The sequence below is a fragment of the Pseudorasbora parva genome, chromosome 16 (genome assembly GCF_024679245.1).
Source record: "Pseudorasbora parva isolate DD20220531a chromosome 16, ASM2467924v1, whole genome shotgun sequence".
Taxonomy (NCBI): domain Eukaryota; kingdom Metazoa; phylum Chordata; class Actinopteri; order Cypriniformes; family Gobionidae; genus Pseudorasbora; species Pseudorasbora parva.
Window position 1 is genome coordinate 32,240,164 of NC_090187.1, and position 19,344 is coordinate 32,259,507.

General features: G+C 41.0%; 2 protein-coding genes across 6 annotated transcripts in view; both read right to left on the minus strand.

The window, feature by feature from the left end:
* The window catches only part of ppfibp1b (PPFIA binding protein 1b), a 39,030-nt gene extending 31,006 nt beyond the window's left edge, over positions 1-8,024 (minus strand). For all 5 annotated transcript variants that reach the window (XM_067420314.1, XM_067420313.1, XM_067420309.1 and 2 more), the window contains exon 1: positions 7,881-8,024. The gene's annotated coding sequence lies outside the window, so the exon portion shown is untranslated. The remainder of the gene's footprint in view (positions 1-7,880) is intronic.
* A 972-nt stretch (positions 8,025-8,996) lies between these two features.
* si:ch211-245j22.3 (uncharacterized protein LOC563798 homolog) lies at positions 8,997-16,773 on the minus strand. Its single transcript, XM_067420317.1, has 5 exons — positions 16,552-16,773; positions 10,714-10,846; positions 10,144-10,293; positions 9,932-10,037; positions 8,997-9,808 (listed from the first exon to the last, which is right to left on the minus strand). The coding sequence occupies exons 1-5, from the start codon at positions 16,626-16,628 to the stop codon at positions 9,684-9,686; spliced, it is 591 nt and encodes a 196-aa protein (XP_067276418.1). The 5' UTR covers positions 16,629-16,773; the 3' UTR covers positions 8,997-9,683.
* Positions 16,774-19,344: the final 2,571 nt, after the last annotated feature.

Consider the following 19,344-nt stretch of genomic DNA (forward strand, 5'->3'; position numbering starts at 1 on the left):
ATAATGATTTTAGAACTGTATCTTTATCATTATTGTTATAGATATTGTCCTTGGTGTGAAAGGGCCTTAAGTGGGAGTTTTAATGCATAGTTACAAAACTAAACAAAAAGAAAAAAAATTATCTTAAAGATTTAATTGTATCCTGTCACTATGGTTACAGACATTACACAAGGCCACTGCAAGAAAAGAGGACTGAGGCAACCCATGCGCCCCATTTGCTGTTGTGGGTACAGGCTGATTTCAGTCTCACTTGCCAGCAAGCTCGTCAATCCCAAACACTGAATGTGTGAACTGAGCCCTTTTTTCAAATGAAAAATGGATCAAAAACTTTCCTTTGAAGAGTTTTTACAGATGCTATGAAATCAATTAGTAAATTAATGCGCAGTGTAAATGTATAGTTGTTAAATTAATTGTCTGATGTAAGACTAAAGTCCAAACCAAATAACAAATCAAAACCTTGTGGGAAGACTCATGTTATGTCTAGAAAAGCTGTGCTACCCACACATCACATTGGTTATTCACACCACGAGAGTTGCTGCATTTTCCCCCCAGCACTTTTCAAACAATTCTGTCCATCTATATTAAAGGGATAGTTCACCCAAAAAAGATGATTCTGTCATCATTTACTCTCCCTCAAGTTGTTCCAAACCTGTTTGAGTTTTTTTATATTATTGAACACAAAAAATATATATTTTGAAGAATGTTTGTAACAAAGCAACGTATTTTTTCCTTCTATTGTAGTCATTGGTTGCGTTACTAACATACTTCAAAATATCTTCTTTTGTGTTCAGCAGAACAAAGAAACTCATACAGGTTTGGAAACACTTAAGGATCAGAACATGATGACATTTTCATTTCTGGGTGAACCATCCATTTAATATCATTATGTCACATGCCTGTCCTGTCTTGTGTGCACATGTGGGTTTTGTCATGTCTCCCGTCTACTGTCAACCCCGCCCTTCTTGTTATCTGATTATTGGTTTATTTGCCCCACCTGTTCTCCCTCATTATCTGCCTTGTTTGTTCCCTTTATAATCTCCTTGTGTTTGTCAGTCTGTGTTGGATCCTTGTGTAATGTCTACGTCTTCCGTCCTCCCCGTGATTCTGTTGGTTTGTTTAAGTTTGTATTTATATTATTCTATTATGTGTTTTTCCCCCTCGTGGGTTTTGTTTTGAGTTTATGTTTTATATTATAATAAATTATCATTTTCTGCACTTGAGTCCTCGCACCCTTTTCCCTTATCTGTGACGTGACAGAAGGATCCAACCACTTGAGGACTCAGCAGGACTTGTTTTTTTTTGTTGTTTTCGTTTTTGTTTTTGTTTTTTCTCCCGGTATCCTCCTATGGAGTGGGAGAAGAACCTGCGGGTAATGCGTTACCTGAACTCCCGGTACATCCGTCAACAGGGGACGGATGTGCAACAGTTCGCAGGCAGGTTCCTCAGGGAGGTGGACCATTTTAGACTCAATGAGGCAGAGTGGAAGGATCCAACCATACAATGAGGACTCAGCAGAGAAGTTCTCCCTCGGTGCCAGTCCCGGGGGTCCCGAGTCCGGGAATCCCGAGTCCAGACATGGCCTGGAGGGCTGTTATGGGAGGCTTTGTGGTGGCAGTCCTGCATGCTTGGGAGAAGCACAGGGTGTCATCCACAACTCCGGTGGTCCCAGTTCCGGTGGATCGTGTTCCGGTGGTCCCTGTGCCGGTGGTCCCTGTGCCGGTGGATCGTGTTCCGGTGGTCCCAGTGCCGGTGGATCGTGTTCCGGTGGTCCCTGTGCCGGTGGATCGTGTTCCGGTGGTCCCTGTGCCGGTGGATCGTGTTCCGGTGGTCCCTGTGCCGGTGGATCGTTTTCCGGTGGTCCCTGTGCCGGTGGACTCCGTTCCGGTGGTCCCGAGTCCGGAAACGGCCTGGAGGGCTGTGATGGGATGCTTTGTGGTGGCAGTCCTGCATGCGTGGAAGGAGCACAGGGCTTTATCCGAAGCCCCGGAGGCAGTTCCGGTGGTCCCAGTTCCGGCGGATCGTGTTCCGGTGGTCCCTGTGCCGGTGGATCGTGTTCCGGTGGTCCCTGTGCTGGTGGATCGTGTTCCGGTGGTCCCAGTTCCGGCAGATCATGTTCCGGTGGTCCCAATGCCAGCAGATCGTATTCCGGTGGTCCCAGTGCTGGTGGATACTGCTGGACTGGAGAAGTTTCCCCAACGCCCTGCCTGCGCCGCTGAGGCGTCCTGCTCTCCCTGCGCCCCTGAGGCGTCCTGCTCTCCCTGCGCCCCTGAGGCGTCCTGCTCTCCCTGCGCCCCTGAGGCGTCCTGCTCTCCCTGCGCCCCTGAGGCGTCCTGCTCTCCCTGCGCCCCTGAGGCGTCCTGCTCTCCGTGCGCCCCTGAGGCGTCCTGCTCTCCGTGCGCCCCTGAGGCGTCCTGCTCTCCGTGCGCCCCTGAGGCGTCCTGCTCTCCGTGCGCCGCTGAGGCGTCCTGCTCTCCGTGCGCCGCTGAGGCGTCCTGCTCTCCGTGCGCCGCTGAGGCGTCCTGCTCTCCGTGCGCCGCTGAGGCGTCCTGCTCTCCGTGCGCCGCTGAGGCGTCCTGCTCTCCGTGCGCCCCTGAGGCGTCCTGCTCTCCGTGCGCCCCTGAGGCGTCCTGCTCTCCGTGCGCCGCTGAGGCGTCCTGCTCTCCGTGCGCCCCTGAGGCGTCCTGCTCTCCGTGCGCCCCTGAGGCGTCCTGCTCTCCGTGCGCCGCTGAGGCGTCCTGCTCTCCATGCGCCGCTGAGGCGTCCTGCTCTCCGTGCGCCGCTGAGGCGTCCTGCTCTCCGTGCGCCGCTGAGGCGTCCTGCTCTCCGTGCGCCGCTGAGGCGTCCTGCTCTCCGTGCGCCGCTGAGGCGTCCTGCTCTCCGTGCGCCGCTGAGGCGTCCTGCTCTCCGTGCGCCGCTGAGGCGTCCTGCTCTCCGTGCGCCGCTGAGGCGTCCTGCTCTCCGTGCGCCGCTGAGGCGTCCTGCTCTCCGTGCGCCGCTGAGGCGTCCTGCTCTCCGTGCGCCGCTGAGGCGTCCTGCTCTCCGTGCGCCGCTGAGGCGTCCTGCTCTCCGTGCGCCGCTGAGGCGTCCTGCTCTCCGTGCGCCGCTGAGGCGTCCTGCTCTCCGTGCGCCGCTGAGGCGTCCTGCTCTCCGTGCGCCGCTGAGGCGTCCTGCTCTCACCGCTCCTCCCTGGCGCCCCCTGCACTCACCGCGCCACCCAGGAGTCCTGCTCTCACCGCGCCGCCCTGGCCGCCTGAACTCTGCGGGCCGCCTGAACTCGGTGGGCCTCCCGACCTCGGCGGGCCGTCCTGGCCATTCGAACTTTGTGTGCCACCGTGGCCTCTTGAACTTTTTGTTTTCCTTGTCCCTCCCTTGTTTACCCCTACCTTGTCTGTTTCTTCCTGGTCTGTCCCTCCCGTGCCCCCCTGGTCTGTCCCTCCCGTTCCCCCCTGGTCTGTCCCTCCCGTGCCCCCCTGGTCTGTCCCTCCCGTGCCCCCCTGGTCTGTCCCTCCCGTCCCGCCCTGGTCTGTCCCGCCCGTCCCTAGTGGAGCGTCTGGTAGCCGCTCCTTAAGGAGGGGGTAATGTCACATGCCTGTCCTGTCTTGTGTGCACATGTGGGTTTTGTCATGTCTCCCGTCTACTGTCAACCCCGCCCTTCTTGTTATCTGATTATTGGTTTATTTGCCCCACCTGTTCTCCCTCATTATCTGCCTTGTTTGTTCCCTTTATAATCTCCTTGTGTTTTTCAGTCTGTGTTGGATCCTTGTGTAATGTCTACGTCTTCCGTCCTCCCCGTGATTCTGTTGGTTTGTTTAAGTTTGTATTTATATTATTCTATTATGTGTTTTTCCCCCTCGTGGGTTTTGTTTTGAGTTTATGTTTTATATTATAATAAATTATCATTTTCTGCACTTGAGTCCTCGCACCCTTTTCCCTTATCTGTGACGTGACACATTATTGTGTCATTAGTGACGATAAAATACTATTATAGTTAGTATTAAGTTTTTTAAAAATAATATTTGTTTTTGATTTTTATATTTTTCATTTGAAAGTTTTAGCAATTTTGTGTTGTATACCTCCATTACATTAGTACATCAAGTTAAAAATGAAAAATAAATAAATACATTTTTGATCAAAATGAGAAAATTGCTTAAGCAACTAGCTGAAATAAAATACGTTTTTATTTTTATTTTTAATATTTTATTATATTTCAGTTAATGTTTATTTCATTCCAGGCAACAACATTTTCTCCTTTTATTATGAGCTAACCATGCAGCATAGACACAAGCACAAGCTAAGTAAGCACAGGTTGCTTTTGCATTGCAGATTTTTGCATGACTGGTATTTCCTCTTATGGCGGGAACTGGGTGGCTTCCAGCCTGCGAAAAGCGATAACATGCTCTTTATGAAGCTCATATTTCCTCTCAGATTCATATATAGTCAAAAGGAAAAATCAAGACTTTGTGCACGTGCAAAAACAGCATACGGACAATCAGCAAAAAGTTACAACACTATTTTTTTTTTAAACCACAGACAAAGGAAGGACAATCTTGAGTTACAACAATTCTTGGAACACAATATTAAGAGAAATCATGCCAATAATGACATTAAGTGGGAAGAAACTATGAATGAAGCCTGTCTTTTGTTTGGAAACATTTTCCTAGACTCACAGAACACAAACATGTAAGAGCAACGGTCACAAAAAAAGCAGTCAACTCTGTTTTTTGAAAGTATTCGTATTTTTACGGTTTTCTTGAAATGGGCCCAAGATGGCATAGAATAAAATGTTATGAATATGAGCATGAGAGTGAGAATAATGGGGGGGTGGGTCCATCCTAATGGTCTCTCTCAAATCAGTCGGGCACCTAAGGGCAGTGTGTGTATGAACTTTATCCACTCCACACTCTGTTTGAGCCACATTTGCTACTATCCCTCTCTGAACCGCTCTGACTGACTGACAGAAAAACCTCTGCTGGCACATGCTGAAGAAAAATAGCAGCCTTCGGGTCATTCATCTCAACAGAAATAAAAGCATTTATGGCAGGCGAGCCGTGTAAGCCAGCAAACTTGCCTCAAGTCAAGCTAAAGCAAGCACAGAAGCATGCTGGGAGAGTCATGGGAAAGACATTTTTAATGGATCCATAAGCACATACTCATCTGATAAATAAAAATGCATGCCAAGCTTTCTAGTAAATGCTGAGAGAGTAATATGAAAATTCTTACAAATTCTATACTAGCCTACTTCTGCTGAATTCTAAAATCATTTGTTTTAAATGCTACAAGCATCACATCATTATGTACAATGATGTACAGCATGAAAAATAGATTTGGTAAATATTACATTTAATGTTTTTAAATACATTTTGCAAATATGTATTTATCTGATATACATTTTTTATTTATATAAAAAAATAAAAAATTTACAGGTTTTTAGGAGTGTTAGATGACAGCAAATTTAATATAAACGTGAAATTAGCACGCACAATTAAATATTTTATATCAAGCCATAATAAAAATAATAAAAAATAAAAATAACCAACACTGGCAGAAAATTGATGATAAAGATAAACGTTAAATCACAAAAAATTCTCAGCAAGGTTGCAGTAAATTAATCGAAAGTGACAGTAAAAAATGTTTACATTTCAAATAAATTATGTTCTTTTGAACTTTCTATTCATCGAAAAGTCCTCAAAAATGTATGTTTCCTACGCCGAGGTAGTTCAAAGAATACCATGATATTCATGTTCAACTAAAAAAACATGGTAATTCCACAGTAAAAGCCAAATTGATTGTGTAAGTAGATTTTTATACATCTTTCGACACTATATAAATGTATGCCAAGTTTCACATGGATGAAAAAAGCAGTCACACGTGCATTTGAGCCAAGCGGAGAGTTATAAAAGATGTTTGGGTCCCGTGCAAGTACTAGAGCAACACAGATGTGCACAAGACTCCAATCCAGCCTTTGCATGTGGGAGGAGGACAGCCCCTGGTTACAGCAGGCTCCTTTTCTTAGATATGTCAGAAATAGAAAGAGAATGGAACATTACATTTGTTTAAAATCCACTTTTACATATTTGTGGCTATATTGGGGCGTCACTAAGCAGAGTTTTATACATAAGCTACCAATGAACCACCATCACTGACTGTTCTCACACACTCAACAAATCTAAAGGGACACCCATCTGACACTGATATGAAAGCCAAGCCGTTGTCGTCTTCGTTGTAGAATATGATGCATCATACTTCACATAACACATGGAGCAGAGAAGGGATGCCTGTCTGTAGTCAGGGCGTTCTGTATGCTATCTATAGGCAACAGTAAAAATAATAAAATGCCACTCTGATTAGATAAATGCACAGATGTGTCTGCAAAATGCATATCAAAGTGGAAGAAGGAAAATAGCCTCACATGCACTCGTGATTTAACCCTTCTAGAATTATTTTGCACAACAAAAAAGATGGTTAGATGAAACCTGCAGGTTTATTTTGGGTTACAAGCACAAGAATCAAACAGCATCTCCTGCAAATGATGCTCTTTGAAGTCTTTCAATGGAGACATCTACTGTAAACATCACACCATGAGCATTTACACAATTTGACAGATGTGCGACTGCATGGATTCAGACACAGCAATTACAAGGACATCAACTTGGGATATTTAAGTAATTTGAACTTAAATTGCATTAAAATTAGTTTAATCTTATATAACTCAGAAAAAAAGCTGAATCAATGTAAAATCACATGTTGTTATATATGATCTTATTGATCATATATAAATATATATATATATATATATATATATATATATATATATATATATATATTTTTTTTTTACAGTTAAGTTCCATCTTAAATAACTTTTTTCCACTATAAAGTACCCTTTGTGTTCTTAATTGAACAACATAGTGCCAACCTTTATTTGTCAAATTAAGTCAATTTCTGAATAGACACATATCTTAAAGTGCTGCATGGCTTAAACATTTTTTGAGACAACATGCAACTGGGCATGTTTTATGGGTTAGTTATCACAATTGAACTGGTCATCAAACAGCTCATTGTAGGCATGTTTGTAAATTTCAAACACAATTACAAAAATGTGGGGGGGAAACAAAAACTAAACACTTGTTTTAGCAGATAAACCTTTTCAAATCTATCATCTTATAAGGTTTCCCATTAACACAGTAGATATTATATTTGTCTAATTGTCAATTTGTTATTGACTTGACTCAAAACCATATAGGTAGACCTACTGATATATAATGATAACTTCCAATCTGACAACTTTCCCCCTTCACAAAAGTTAATTTTAATAGAGGAACGTGTTTCTGACTGCATAGTTAAAAAAATGACAATTATCTTCTGTAAGCTTTTTTTTTTAGTCCAGATCACAGGTGAGGATGTAGTAAAAGAAACTCATGTAAGAGCAGATCTTGTTCTTCTGTGGCTACGTGGAATGTGTGAATCACTTCTTCACAAACACAGCAGCTGTGTCTCCACTACCTACAGTTCTGCTCTTCAAATCACACCTTACGTTTCTTCATTAAAAAAAAAAAAGTTTAAAATATACCTTGTGTTTTGTGGTACACAATACCTCTAAACATCACTTTAGCGACATTTACATTATTGCTGTTAGTAATCAACCCCTTAGGCTATGAAAATATTACTAGGCTACTTGTGAAAGGATTAGAATATAATAGCATAACTACGGACAAAACTAACTTTTCGAAATTTTTGTCATGTTCTAGGCTACAACAAAAAAGATTTTGACACAATTACAAGCAAGTCTGCTACGTTAACGTTACTAAAGCAAGTTTAGAAAAGCCATGTAATTTCCCAAAGAACAAATACTTATGAGTTATTCTGACAAAAATTACACTTACCAAATTTGGACTACCCTCTAAAGTATGGAAGTATAATATTTTCCTTGGGTTTTTTTGTCTTTACGAGATTTGCTCTTTCCGTAGTTGGTGTTCCCACCTCGCCAGCGCCATGTCGACAATGAAAGTGGGAATGTGGGACGTCATAGGAAGGGAACATCCTACTACGGCGAAGGATTACTGCTTAATATTCATAAGCAATCTTTGCCATTGGATGGTTACGTAGTAAACCTATTTAATATTCAATACACATTTTTTCGCCATAGGAAGGCTATAAAATTGCGTCACCGCTATCTGATTAATATTCACAATTAGCCTTCGCCATAGTAGCATAAGTAAAGTATAACTTGTGTGTGTTGCGTAAGTTTGGCAATACTTGTGATGGCTATATTGTGAAAATGTCAACATATAGTGAAAAATGCCACACACAAAAAAACAATTTTTGACCATTTTTGTTGTCATAAAGCTGCTGACATGCGAGAACATGTGAGGGTTATGGGTTTTACATAATTTCACCCTTTGTATAGACATCGTTTTTTGTCTCACTACTAGTAATATTTATCAACATTTTTGTGTGTCACAGCAAAGTAGAGAATGAAGAAGGAATTTCTGCTCAGTCAGAAAGTGTTCTGCTCCGTCAAAAAGTGTTCCTCGTCTAAATTAACGTTATTCAGCTATCAGTAAACAGCTGTAGGAACAGGGCATGCAGATGCATTCTGGTGAGACAAAAAGATTTCATATTCTGGGCATCAAAACTTGTGAGAAATGAAGAGAGTAGGCCTAACACAGTTGTTCATTAGAATAAAGAACTGAAGCTGTGAAATTAAGTCATACTTCTGTTTCTGTAGGCAACATAATATGTAGTTTTATATTTTTCAAATACTGTATGAAAAAAAAAAATCTATCTAAAATGGCACAAGAATCTGGCTTTTCGGAATGCAAATGAAGATATTTTTTTATGAAATCTGAGAGCTTTCTGTACTCTTTTTAGACAGCTGTGCAAGGCCTACCACTTTGATGCTATGATGAACATATTGAATTTAGGCTTTTATTCACAGATAAACTCATCAACTCACACATCAGTTGTGGTAAACAGAAGCTCTAGCATATTCACTGACGTGTGCAAGAAACAGTGAGGTTTATTCTTGTTTGTTACGCAGCAACATCCGCAACAAATGATGGTTTGTTCTTGAATGTCAAGCAGGTTCGCTTGAAGTTCTGTTCATGTTCGCTAATCAATGTTAAAATGTGAATAAAATCTAAATTAAATAGGCCTATGTTCATAAAGAGAATGAGCCTCTTAAGAAAATTTGGACTAAACCGCTAAAATCCATATCAATTCGTTTAACGATCTCTTTATGGACATTTTGAGGCATTTGTAATGAGGATGAGTAAATTGTTCATTTATGGGTAAACTATCCTTTAAGGAGCTGAGTGATTAATAACATCAAGTTAAAAGCTGAAGTAAAAAGAGTCAAAACTATTTCTGAATTCTGAAAACAAGCAGTTTGTTCACATTGAAAAAGAAAAGATACAAAATTATTTGATTAAAATAAAAAATATTGATTTGTTGTTTGTTCAGCCATTATTTCAGTATTGGAAATCAATTTATAAACATGTAATACAGTATACTGTACATCTAATATTAGAACTAATTTGATTGCCATTGATTGAGTTCATTTATAGGCATACATTAATTCAAACTACAGTAAATATACTGAATAATGCATGAACTTCTCATCTTCAAGGCATTCCTAACAGCTCTATCACAATCAATGCTGTACAAACAGCCATATACCCACAGGCTTACAGCACTGCATGGCCTTTGAGAGGCCTTTCCATCTTTACTGTGTTTGGATCACACTCCAACATCTCTCTGATCCATTCATCATTCAGCGCACCTTCAATAAATTCCTCTTGGCTGATTATGGCTGTAGAGATGGAAAGATAAAGAATGACAGATAACTTTCTGTCACTTTGGTACAGTTCAATGCTGTGAATTTTAAGAGTGGTCGAAATGATATGGGGTACTTTAGATAGCAATAGCAATGTACCATTGTTATCTTTGTCCAGCCGTATAAATATCCTATTGGTGCACTCTTCAGCAGTCAGCGGATTGGGTTTGGTCAGTGATGCTGCAACGCTCATCTTGTACACAGCCTGAGGACAGACAGCATTTAAATCTGATTATACATTGCCCTCTAGTGGAGCACTCCAAAATCGAGTAAACAAACACCCTTTTAAATTTGATGGTCTTATCAGTTACCTGCATGATTTCAAGCATCTCTGACCGTGTGATGGCTCCATCTTTGTCTTTGTCATAGAGTTTGAAGGACCAGCGCAGTTTTTCCACCGTTGTGCCCTCAATCAACATGCTGATCGCTGTCACATATTCTCTGAAGTCCACAACTCCATCCTGTTAAATGGCAATCATAATCACATTTTTATACAAATAGCGAAAAACTGTGGGGATTTTTTTTTTTTTTTAAAAGAAAATCTAATTTTCAGAATCAAACTCTCTAAAAACAATATTTATGCATGAGCCTACAGCAGACCACAATTGTACAGTTGTTTATAACATAAAACATATCACAAGTTTGGGGTTTGTTTTTGGTTTGTGTTCAAATACTTTTTGGGTCCACTATGACAAACATGTAAAAAAGGAGCAAGGGTCAGTGCAGTGTACTGCATGTCTCTTTTTTTAGGCCCATGCCTTTTAAAAGTCAATATACATGTTTTGTAAAGGCAGTGTGAAAAATGATTCCATTTAAAATACCAGGCTTAAAACATCACATGTCAGGCCTCAAAGCTTATTTGGTTTAGAGCTGTGTAATACCCCATTGTTATCTAGCGTGCGGAATATCTGCTCTGCATACTCCGCTGACTCTTTTCCCACGGTTCCATTGCAGAAGTGACGCCGGAACTCGTGTAGGGTGATCAGTCCACTGGGACACTCATTCAGGAATTTCCTGCCAGACAAAAGACACATTTTATAAAATATTTGTATTTAATATATTTTCACAGCGTTTCACCCTTCTAATATGTCATTGATTAGAGAGCCTTGTGTCTATAAAAGCGTTTTTTTTTTGTTTTTTTTTACAGCTCTGAAACTTACAGGATATTCTTATATTGCCATGAACTTTTATATATCAAAGGCTAATTGGAAAGTTGATTTCTCAATTCATCACCCCTCTAAACAAAGAATTCTTTGAATACAATTAAACAATACGTATAATGCATATTATATATACAGTATTGTTCAAAATAATAGCAGTACAATGTGACTAACCAGAATAATCAAGGTTTTTCATATATTTTTTTATTGCTACGTGGCAAACAAGTTACCAGTAGGTTCAGTAGATTCTCAGAAAACAAATGAGACCCAGCATTCATGATATGCACGCTCTTAAGGCTGTGCAGTTGGGCAATTAGTTGAAAGGGGTGTGTTTAAAAAAATAGCAGTGTGGCATTCAATCACTGAGGTCATCAATTTTGTGAAGAAACAGGTGTGAATCAGGTGGCCCCTATTTAAGGATGAAGCCAACACTTGTTGAACATGCATTTGAAAACTGAGGAAAATGGGTCGTTCAAGACATTGTTCAGAAGAACAGCGTACTTTGATTAAAAAGTTGATTAGAGAGGGGAAAACCTATAAAGAGGTGCAAAAAATGATAGGCTGTTCAGCTAAAATGATCTCCAATGCCTTAAAATGGAGAGCAAAACCAGAGAGACGTGGAAGAAAACGGAAGACAACCATCAAAATGGATAGAAGAATAACCAGAATGGCAAAGGCTCAGCCAATGATCACCTCCAGGATGATCAAAGACAGTCTGGAGTTACCTGTAAGTACTGTGACAGTTAGAAGACGTCTGTGTGAAGCTAATCTATTTTCAAGAATCCCCCGCAAAGTCCCTCTGTTAAAAAAAAGGCATGTGCAGAAGAGGTTACAATTTGCCAAAGAACACATCAACTGGCCTAAAGAGAAATGGAGGAACATTTTGTGGACTGATGAGATTAAAATTGTTCTTTTTGGGTCCAAGGGCCACAGGCAGTTTGTGAGACGACCCCCAAACTCTGAATTCAAGCCACAGTACACAGTGAAGACAGTGAAGCATGGAGGTGCAAGCATCATGATATGGGCATGTTTCTCCTACTATGGCGTTGGGCCTATTTATCGCATACCAGGGATCATGGATCAGTTTGCATATGTTAAAATACTTGAAGAGGTCATGTTGCCCTATGCTGAAGAGGGCATGCCCTTGAAACGGTTGTTTCAACAAGACAATGACCCAAAACACACTAGTAAACGGGCAAAGTCTTGGTTCCAAACCAACAAAATTAATGTTATGGAGTGGCCAGCCCAATCTCCAGACCTTAATCCAATTGAGAACTTGTGGGGTGATATCAAAAATGCTGTTTCTGAAGCAAAACCAAGAAATGTGAATGAATTGTGGAATGTTGTTAAAGAATCATGGAGTGGAATAACAGCTGAGAGGTGCCACAAGTTGGTTGACTCCATGCCACACAGATGTCAAGCAGTTTTAAAAAACTGTGGTCATACAACTAAATATTAGTTTAGTGATTCACAGGATTGCTAAATCCCAGAAGAAAAAAAAATGTTTGTACAAAATAGTTTTGAGTTTGTACAGTCAAAGGTAGACACTGCTATTTTTTTGAACACACCCCTTTCAACTAATTGCCCAATTGCACAGCCTTAAGAGCGTGCATATCATGAATGCTGGGTCTTGTTTGTTTTCTGACAATCTACTGAACCTACTGGTAACAAAGTTCATTTTAGTGATGAATGCAAGTTTAATTTATTTGTGTCTGATGGTAAACATTATGTTCAGCATCAAACTGGAAAAAGATTAACCCCAAAGTGCCCAAAGAAGTCAGTGAAAGATGGAGGAGGAAGTGGCATGGTTTTGGGGATGTTTCTGCAGCAGGAGTTGGGCCTATTATACAGTTAAATGGGAGAACCTCAGAACCTCCTTCGGCAACATGTGGTTCCTTCACTGCGAGCATCTCCCAATCAGTCCGCAATTTTTATGCAAGACAATGCTGCCTATCACACTGCAAAACGGGTAAAACAGTTTCTTGAATGCGAGAACATTGAAATAATAAAATGACCAGCCCAGAGTCTGATCTAAACCCCAATGAAAATCTGTAAAATCATTGGTGACAAAGTTATGGCTAAAAAACCCACTACAGTTACCGAACTGTGGAAGAGACTGGAAGAAGAGTGGACCAAGATCACATATATACACACATTATACAAACTGTATCATATTTAATAAGCAAATTTACATGGCTTATAAACACTAACTATGAATCGTTTTTCTCGACTGTATAAAGTTCACTTAAGGCATATTCAGACTGTCTGCTAGGATTCTCATCAAGATGGACATGCTGACATACTTTTTTGTGTGAGTTTGTCCATTCAAGAGCAAGACTTGGAAAAATAACTCAATATTTGCATGCTGTGAGACGTGTGCGTGCTTTCGGATGAGTGCACAGAGACGAATCTTACAGCGCGTGAGTTCTCATTTGCATCTTCTGGCTCTACACCCGGGTGATGACGGCGAAAATGACTAGTCATATTTGAATATATATAGCCCCTTTCACACTGCGATTCCGGCAAATACACGGATAATGCGACCCGGCATTTGTTCCCGGGCCGCTAGATTTGGTCCATTCACACAGCCAGCGAAATGCCGTAATATGTGCGCTTACACACAACGCTTAACGGTCCCGGGTCGAGTTGACACGTGACATCCGGATGTGACGTATAATGGCGAGCGATCTCCGCTTCAGCGCGGATAGTAAGGAGCTCCGTGGTCTCGACTTGTGTCCAGTTTGCGCACATTTCTGCTTGTTTAATTTTAGTTTCTTTTGTATACGAACACTCTCTGCGTTTTAAACACCGACTAGCTCTTCTGGCACTGCAGGGTTGTATTATTGAAAAAACAAGCTCTAGGAGTCGCACGATAACTACGTACACGTTGCGGCATATGTTACGGCATATGTTACGGCTTTTGTTCACACAGCGCTCGTCCCGGGTCGAATACCGCAATATTACTAGGTCCCCGACCCGGGTCGAATTCAGTAATCAATCCCGGGACGTGGTTGCTTTCACACAGAAGGTGACCCAGCAATGTTCCGGGAATATTGCGGGTCCGACGTGCAGTGTGAAAGGGGCTTATGACAGCACCTGCATGCTTTGAACAAAGTTTACAAAGAGAAACCGTTTTGCCCACGTTTTTCTTTTATTGCTGTTGTAATGTATCACTGAGGAGCCAGCATGTGTTTCCATCAACAGAAACACACATAAAGCATTACTTTCAAGTTACATTTCATTTTATAGGTATCATCAAATGTGAGATGAACCGCGGTGCAAGTGCGTGCCGGTACCTTTTACACAGCACCCCTGCTCACGTCAGACGGCACCCTAGTTGGGAAACGCTGCTCTAAAGCAATGCGATACAAAGACAATAACTTTTTGACAAGTTTTCTGACAAGCATGACTTTTTTTTTTAAAAAGGTACTAAGGATTTTCCATCTACCTACATCTGGTAACTGACAAAAGGCTTATTACAGTTTTTCTCAATTATTAAAACACAAAACAAATGCTCAGTTGCCTGAACCCACTGATTGAATCAACAACTCTTTTGGCAAAACCATAAGCACTTTTCACCTGTTTAGACACAACTTGCCAACACATTTGAATTGTGATGCACCTGTGCTGCATAATGGTGAGCACAGGTGACAAAAGTCAAACACAAAGCACAGATGTCACCACTTGAACACAACAACTCAAAATTGATCACATATGTGGCTAATAATGTGAGGGAACATATACAGTAATAATACAGTAAGCCGGTGCAGAGAGCACTGGTTTGTGAGGCCCTAGCCTAGAAATCTAGACACACCCTAACGGCAGCAAATCTAATCTGCCACGAGTGTCGTCCAGCAACTCTCAATACACTTCTGAGCTGTAAACGCCAAACTCTGGTCAGGCCAATCACATCATGTATAGAGTCGGTGGGCGGGGCTTAACATAATGACGGCCGAGTTGCGCTTGCGTGCTACTAGTAAACACAGAAACTGGCGAACGGCGGTCTTTCGAATCAGCTTTGACCGCGACTCTGGAAAACTTGGAGTTAAGCTTTTCTTTGAGAAAAGAACGGCACTGAAGTCGTTCTTAAAAAGGGAAGATGTGTTCGGAGATTTGCCGACCGGATACGGCGAAAGTTTAATCTATCAACTAACTGCTTCACCTTCGTTGCTCTGGTTGGTTGTAGCGCTATTCAATTGCGTGCACGCCGTGCAGAGGGAGTTTGAAAGACAACCGTTTATCCCGCCCCTCGGATTGAGCCCTGTCAAAGATGAGTTTCCAGACCAAACATCTTGATATGGGTCTGGCTTGTCAGGCTAAAATTGAACTGTTTTGAGGTGAAAATTTGGTTTTGCAAGAAGAGTGAGGTTTTGTGAATGTAGCTTGAAAATTGGGATTTGTGTCCACAGTTTAGAGAAAAGGAGAGCAGCTTTCAAGAAATGTGTCTTGGCATTCGAGAAATCACTAGCTGCCGATTTAATGCACAAATTTAATTAAATTAGTTATGGGGAAAATAACCGTTAAAATTATTAATGCATTTAATGCAATCAAAGTTGCTAGGTGACAAGAAACCTCCATAGGCTATATAGATGATCCCATTTAACAACACTCAGTCCGACCTTTGAGTTTGAGTCCTTTGAAGGATGCATCCTTTGAATTTGGACAGCCATTTATTAATGTTCCAAATGCTGTAGCCCTGTTCCAAAAGACAAATTTCACTGCAGTGTAGCCTACTTGTACATTTATAATGACAATAAATCAATTTGATCTGAAATGTTGCACACATGCTATGGAAAATGTACATTTAAATACTGAAATGCATTGCAATTTTACATGTTGCATTGCTATTTTGCATATCGCATTGCAAATTGAATATTGCTACACATAACTTCAATACCTACTGGCTTTTTCAGTTTCTTATTTAGACGTAGCTAGAGCTACAGTAGGTTTGACGCAGAAGAATTTTTAATCAGCCGAATTTGGCGACAATTTTACGGGAAGAAGCACACACATTTCTTCCGCGCGCTCTCCCACTCACATAGACAGTGCGCGAACACGCACTCACACAGAAATGTGCTCTGGAGAATTTATCAGTAGGCTACAATAGTTTAACAACTTAAAGGCTACACGACATTTCTTACTGGCTCTTGAAGAAGAGCCCCGTATAATTAATTAATAGCAACGTTACCACTTCTTTAAGATATTTTTCAGCATGATATCTAACACAACATTTTAAATGATTATTATAAAAGCAATCATTAATTAAATGTTCCAGGAAAACGACTGGCTACATTAAAAGGTCAAAATACGAAATAACTGAATTAAACTAGCAGATGACTTACTAAGATAACCAAATAGAGTCTTTACAGTCATGGTTGGCATTTTATGGCCTATAATAGGCCCTAGGCTAATCTTCAGTAGCTATGGCATGACCCATTCTTGACACATCGTGCTGTATAATAACCCTGAATGTGGTCTGGCGTTTCTTGTAATAAAGCATCTCAGATAACATGCTTACCTAAAGACCAGCTAGTAGTCACCTATATTTTGCAAACTTACCTGAACCATTCATAAAGCTCGGTGACGTAGGTACCACCTTTTCGGCAGGGCAAGGTTGCAGCCTGTCCCATCTTCATCCGTGCAACAAAACCAACAACAGCAGAGGTGCATATATAGCAAAGCCCAGCTTACTTGTCTCTCACTTAATCATTCTTACCTAGACCCTTCTGCATCTGTGAAATTAAACTAAACTAATCTCCCCACAGGAGGGCAACAGGCAGGTGAGTGACAAATTAATTACCTCAAAGACACGAGTGACACTTCAAATCGACTAGCTTCTCTAGCAGCAGTTGAGGATAATGCAAAATATTACATAAAGCGATGGTCGCAGCTCCATATTTTCATTCAAAACGTCAAACGTGTGTCGTTTGGGAGCTGACTTGTTCTGTCACATTGTACTTGCAGCTGAGAATGCTTGTGAATATTCTCCGAAATGTAAATGGAGTCAAGAACCACCAAATATGCTCACGGAAGTTTGTGGTTGATCTAGATTCATCGTTTGAGTCAGCACTGTTCTCTCAATGCACTCAACACACAGCTTAAACAAGAAGGGTGAAAGTCAAACATGTTGGATTTGCTATCAGAAAATTTGGATTTTAATTGCGATTAAGGGAAAAGGAATTTATTCAAATTTAATAATATAAACTAAATATAAAATATATTTTATAATGTAATTTGTGATAGCAAATCTGAGTTTTCAGCATCATTACTCTTCAGTGTCACATGATCCTTCAGAAATCATTCCAATTTGCTGTTTTGGTCCTCAAGAAAACTCAATGCTGAAAAGGATTGTGTAACTATTTTTGCAAAAACCGTGCAGATAAATATTTTTTAGGATTCTTTGATGAATAGAAAGTTCAAAATAAACAGCATTTATATAAATATGTAGTCACATTTGATCAATTTGAATGCATCCTCAGTGGACGAAAATATCAATTGCTTTCAGAAAAGGTATCTTACAAACAAACTTTTGAGCAATACTGTTCAAACATACACTCAAGCGTGCTAATGAAAAATTGTACACTGACACATGACAGACCAACACAGATGTACAGGAAACTAATGTTGTTTATTTAAGAATCTTTTTACATTTCAATCTGGAGAGACAGATTCTCTGCTACTAACCAGACTTATTGACAGCAGCAGCGATGGCATCATATGCTTGATAACAAACAGAGGAGGAGAAGGAAATAAGCAAAAGACAAAAAGGGCCCTTGCCTGGACGAGGCCCCCGGTTCCATGACAGCCTTTTTCAAAAGCTCAGACAGAGCAACCATGAGACGAACGCATGCAGATCTGGTGGCTTGACCCGACTGCAGCTCCACGACTGAGATATTCACGGAAATGATGAACAGTCTTCAGAGTATCCAAACCCATTTCATCACACTCTCAAGAATCAAAGGGAAACAGAACAACATACAAGTCTTTGACTGTCTTATAAGGCAAACACCTTTATCCAATACCATTAGATAGCTAACAGAACAACAGAAATTAGAAAAAAGCAAAAGCAAAGGGTACACAAAAAGGCATGCATGAATGTACTGGAACAATATAAAAATCAAGAAATTCTATAGGCTACACAGAGTGAGAGATCTGAAATTAGAACAAAAGCGCCAGAAGAAAAGGTCTGTGGTTTAAACTTGCGTACAGTACTTGATTTCTGCCAAGTGCAACAGCAGAGCGACACTCCAAACAGAACAGTGACATTAAAAACCAGTGACGCTATGTGGGGGGAGTGGATAGGAATAAAGAATAATAATAATAATTCACAATTGTCATTTAACCTCTTTTAGGACCAGCCTGCAGTTATGGCACAGCTCAACGCTCGTACACCGGGACGAACAAAACAGCTGTTCCTGTGCCCAAGGCTAAAACTGCCCCATCAAAACCCCTAACTAGCCATCTTACAAGAATTGTGATCGGCTAACACATCTAACCCCCTGTATGACAAGCACTTACATTTGATCCCTTGAAATTTCAGGGTAATACGGTACATTTACCAAGCATAGAGTGACGATGGATCGCGGCGAGACTTTTCACAATAAAACCCCATACTATTCACATCACCTAGCAGGATTTCATTTCAGCTGGATGGGGTGGGTGGGTTCCTCCCTTCAAGTAAGCTCTTGGCAGCATGTGGCAGAGTTGACAATGATATGAAGATTTGTTTTTTTTTAAAAGCAGCTCACACCACAGTCACAGAATCACAGGACATCTGACAGCACAGGGCAGCTGAGCGTTAAGGGTACTTGAAATATGTCTGCGGTCAACTTGCTTTGGTATAATTGGTCAAAATCGGCCATTTTTAACACCAGGTCATGAGACTCCTGTGGCACATATGCACCGTCACAGTAAAGCAGTTCAGTACGCTGATCGCCTGAATGAAAGGTCACCAGTAACAAGGGAAGAAAAAATTCTGGAAGAAAAATGTGCAAAATCGGATACAAAGCCACGCCGAAATGTGAATTCACTGAGCTGAACGATTACCCGAGAGAATCAGATAACTGTTTTGGAAAATGTTTGTTACAAGAAAGTGAGAAAGCCCGAGAGAGAATTAGTATCCAGAGGATGCGCATATGCAAATAAGAACTAATTTATAATATAAAAAAACCAGGGAATTATTACAAGAAAGGGCATCATTTAATCCTTTTAGCATTTTAACAGCCTATAAAGAGGTGTCATGCTTCCCAGGCTGAATTCTACAGTGGACATTGTTTTTGATCTATTCAAAGATTAATTTAATAACATTTAAAAACTGTAAAAACATGTTCTTAGGTCTCTTGCCTTAGGTTA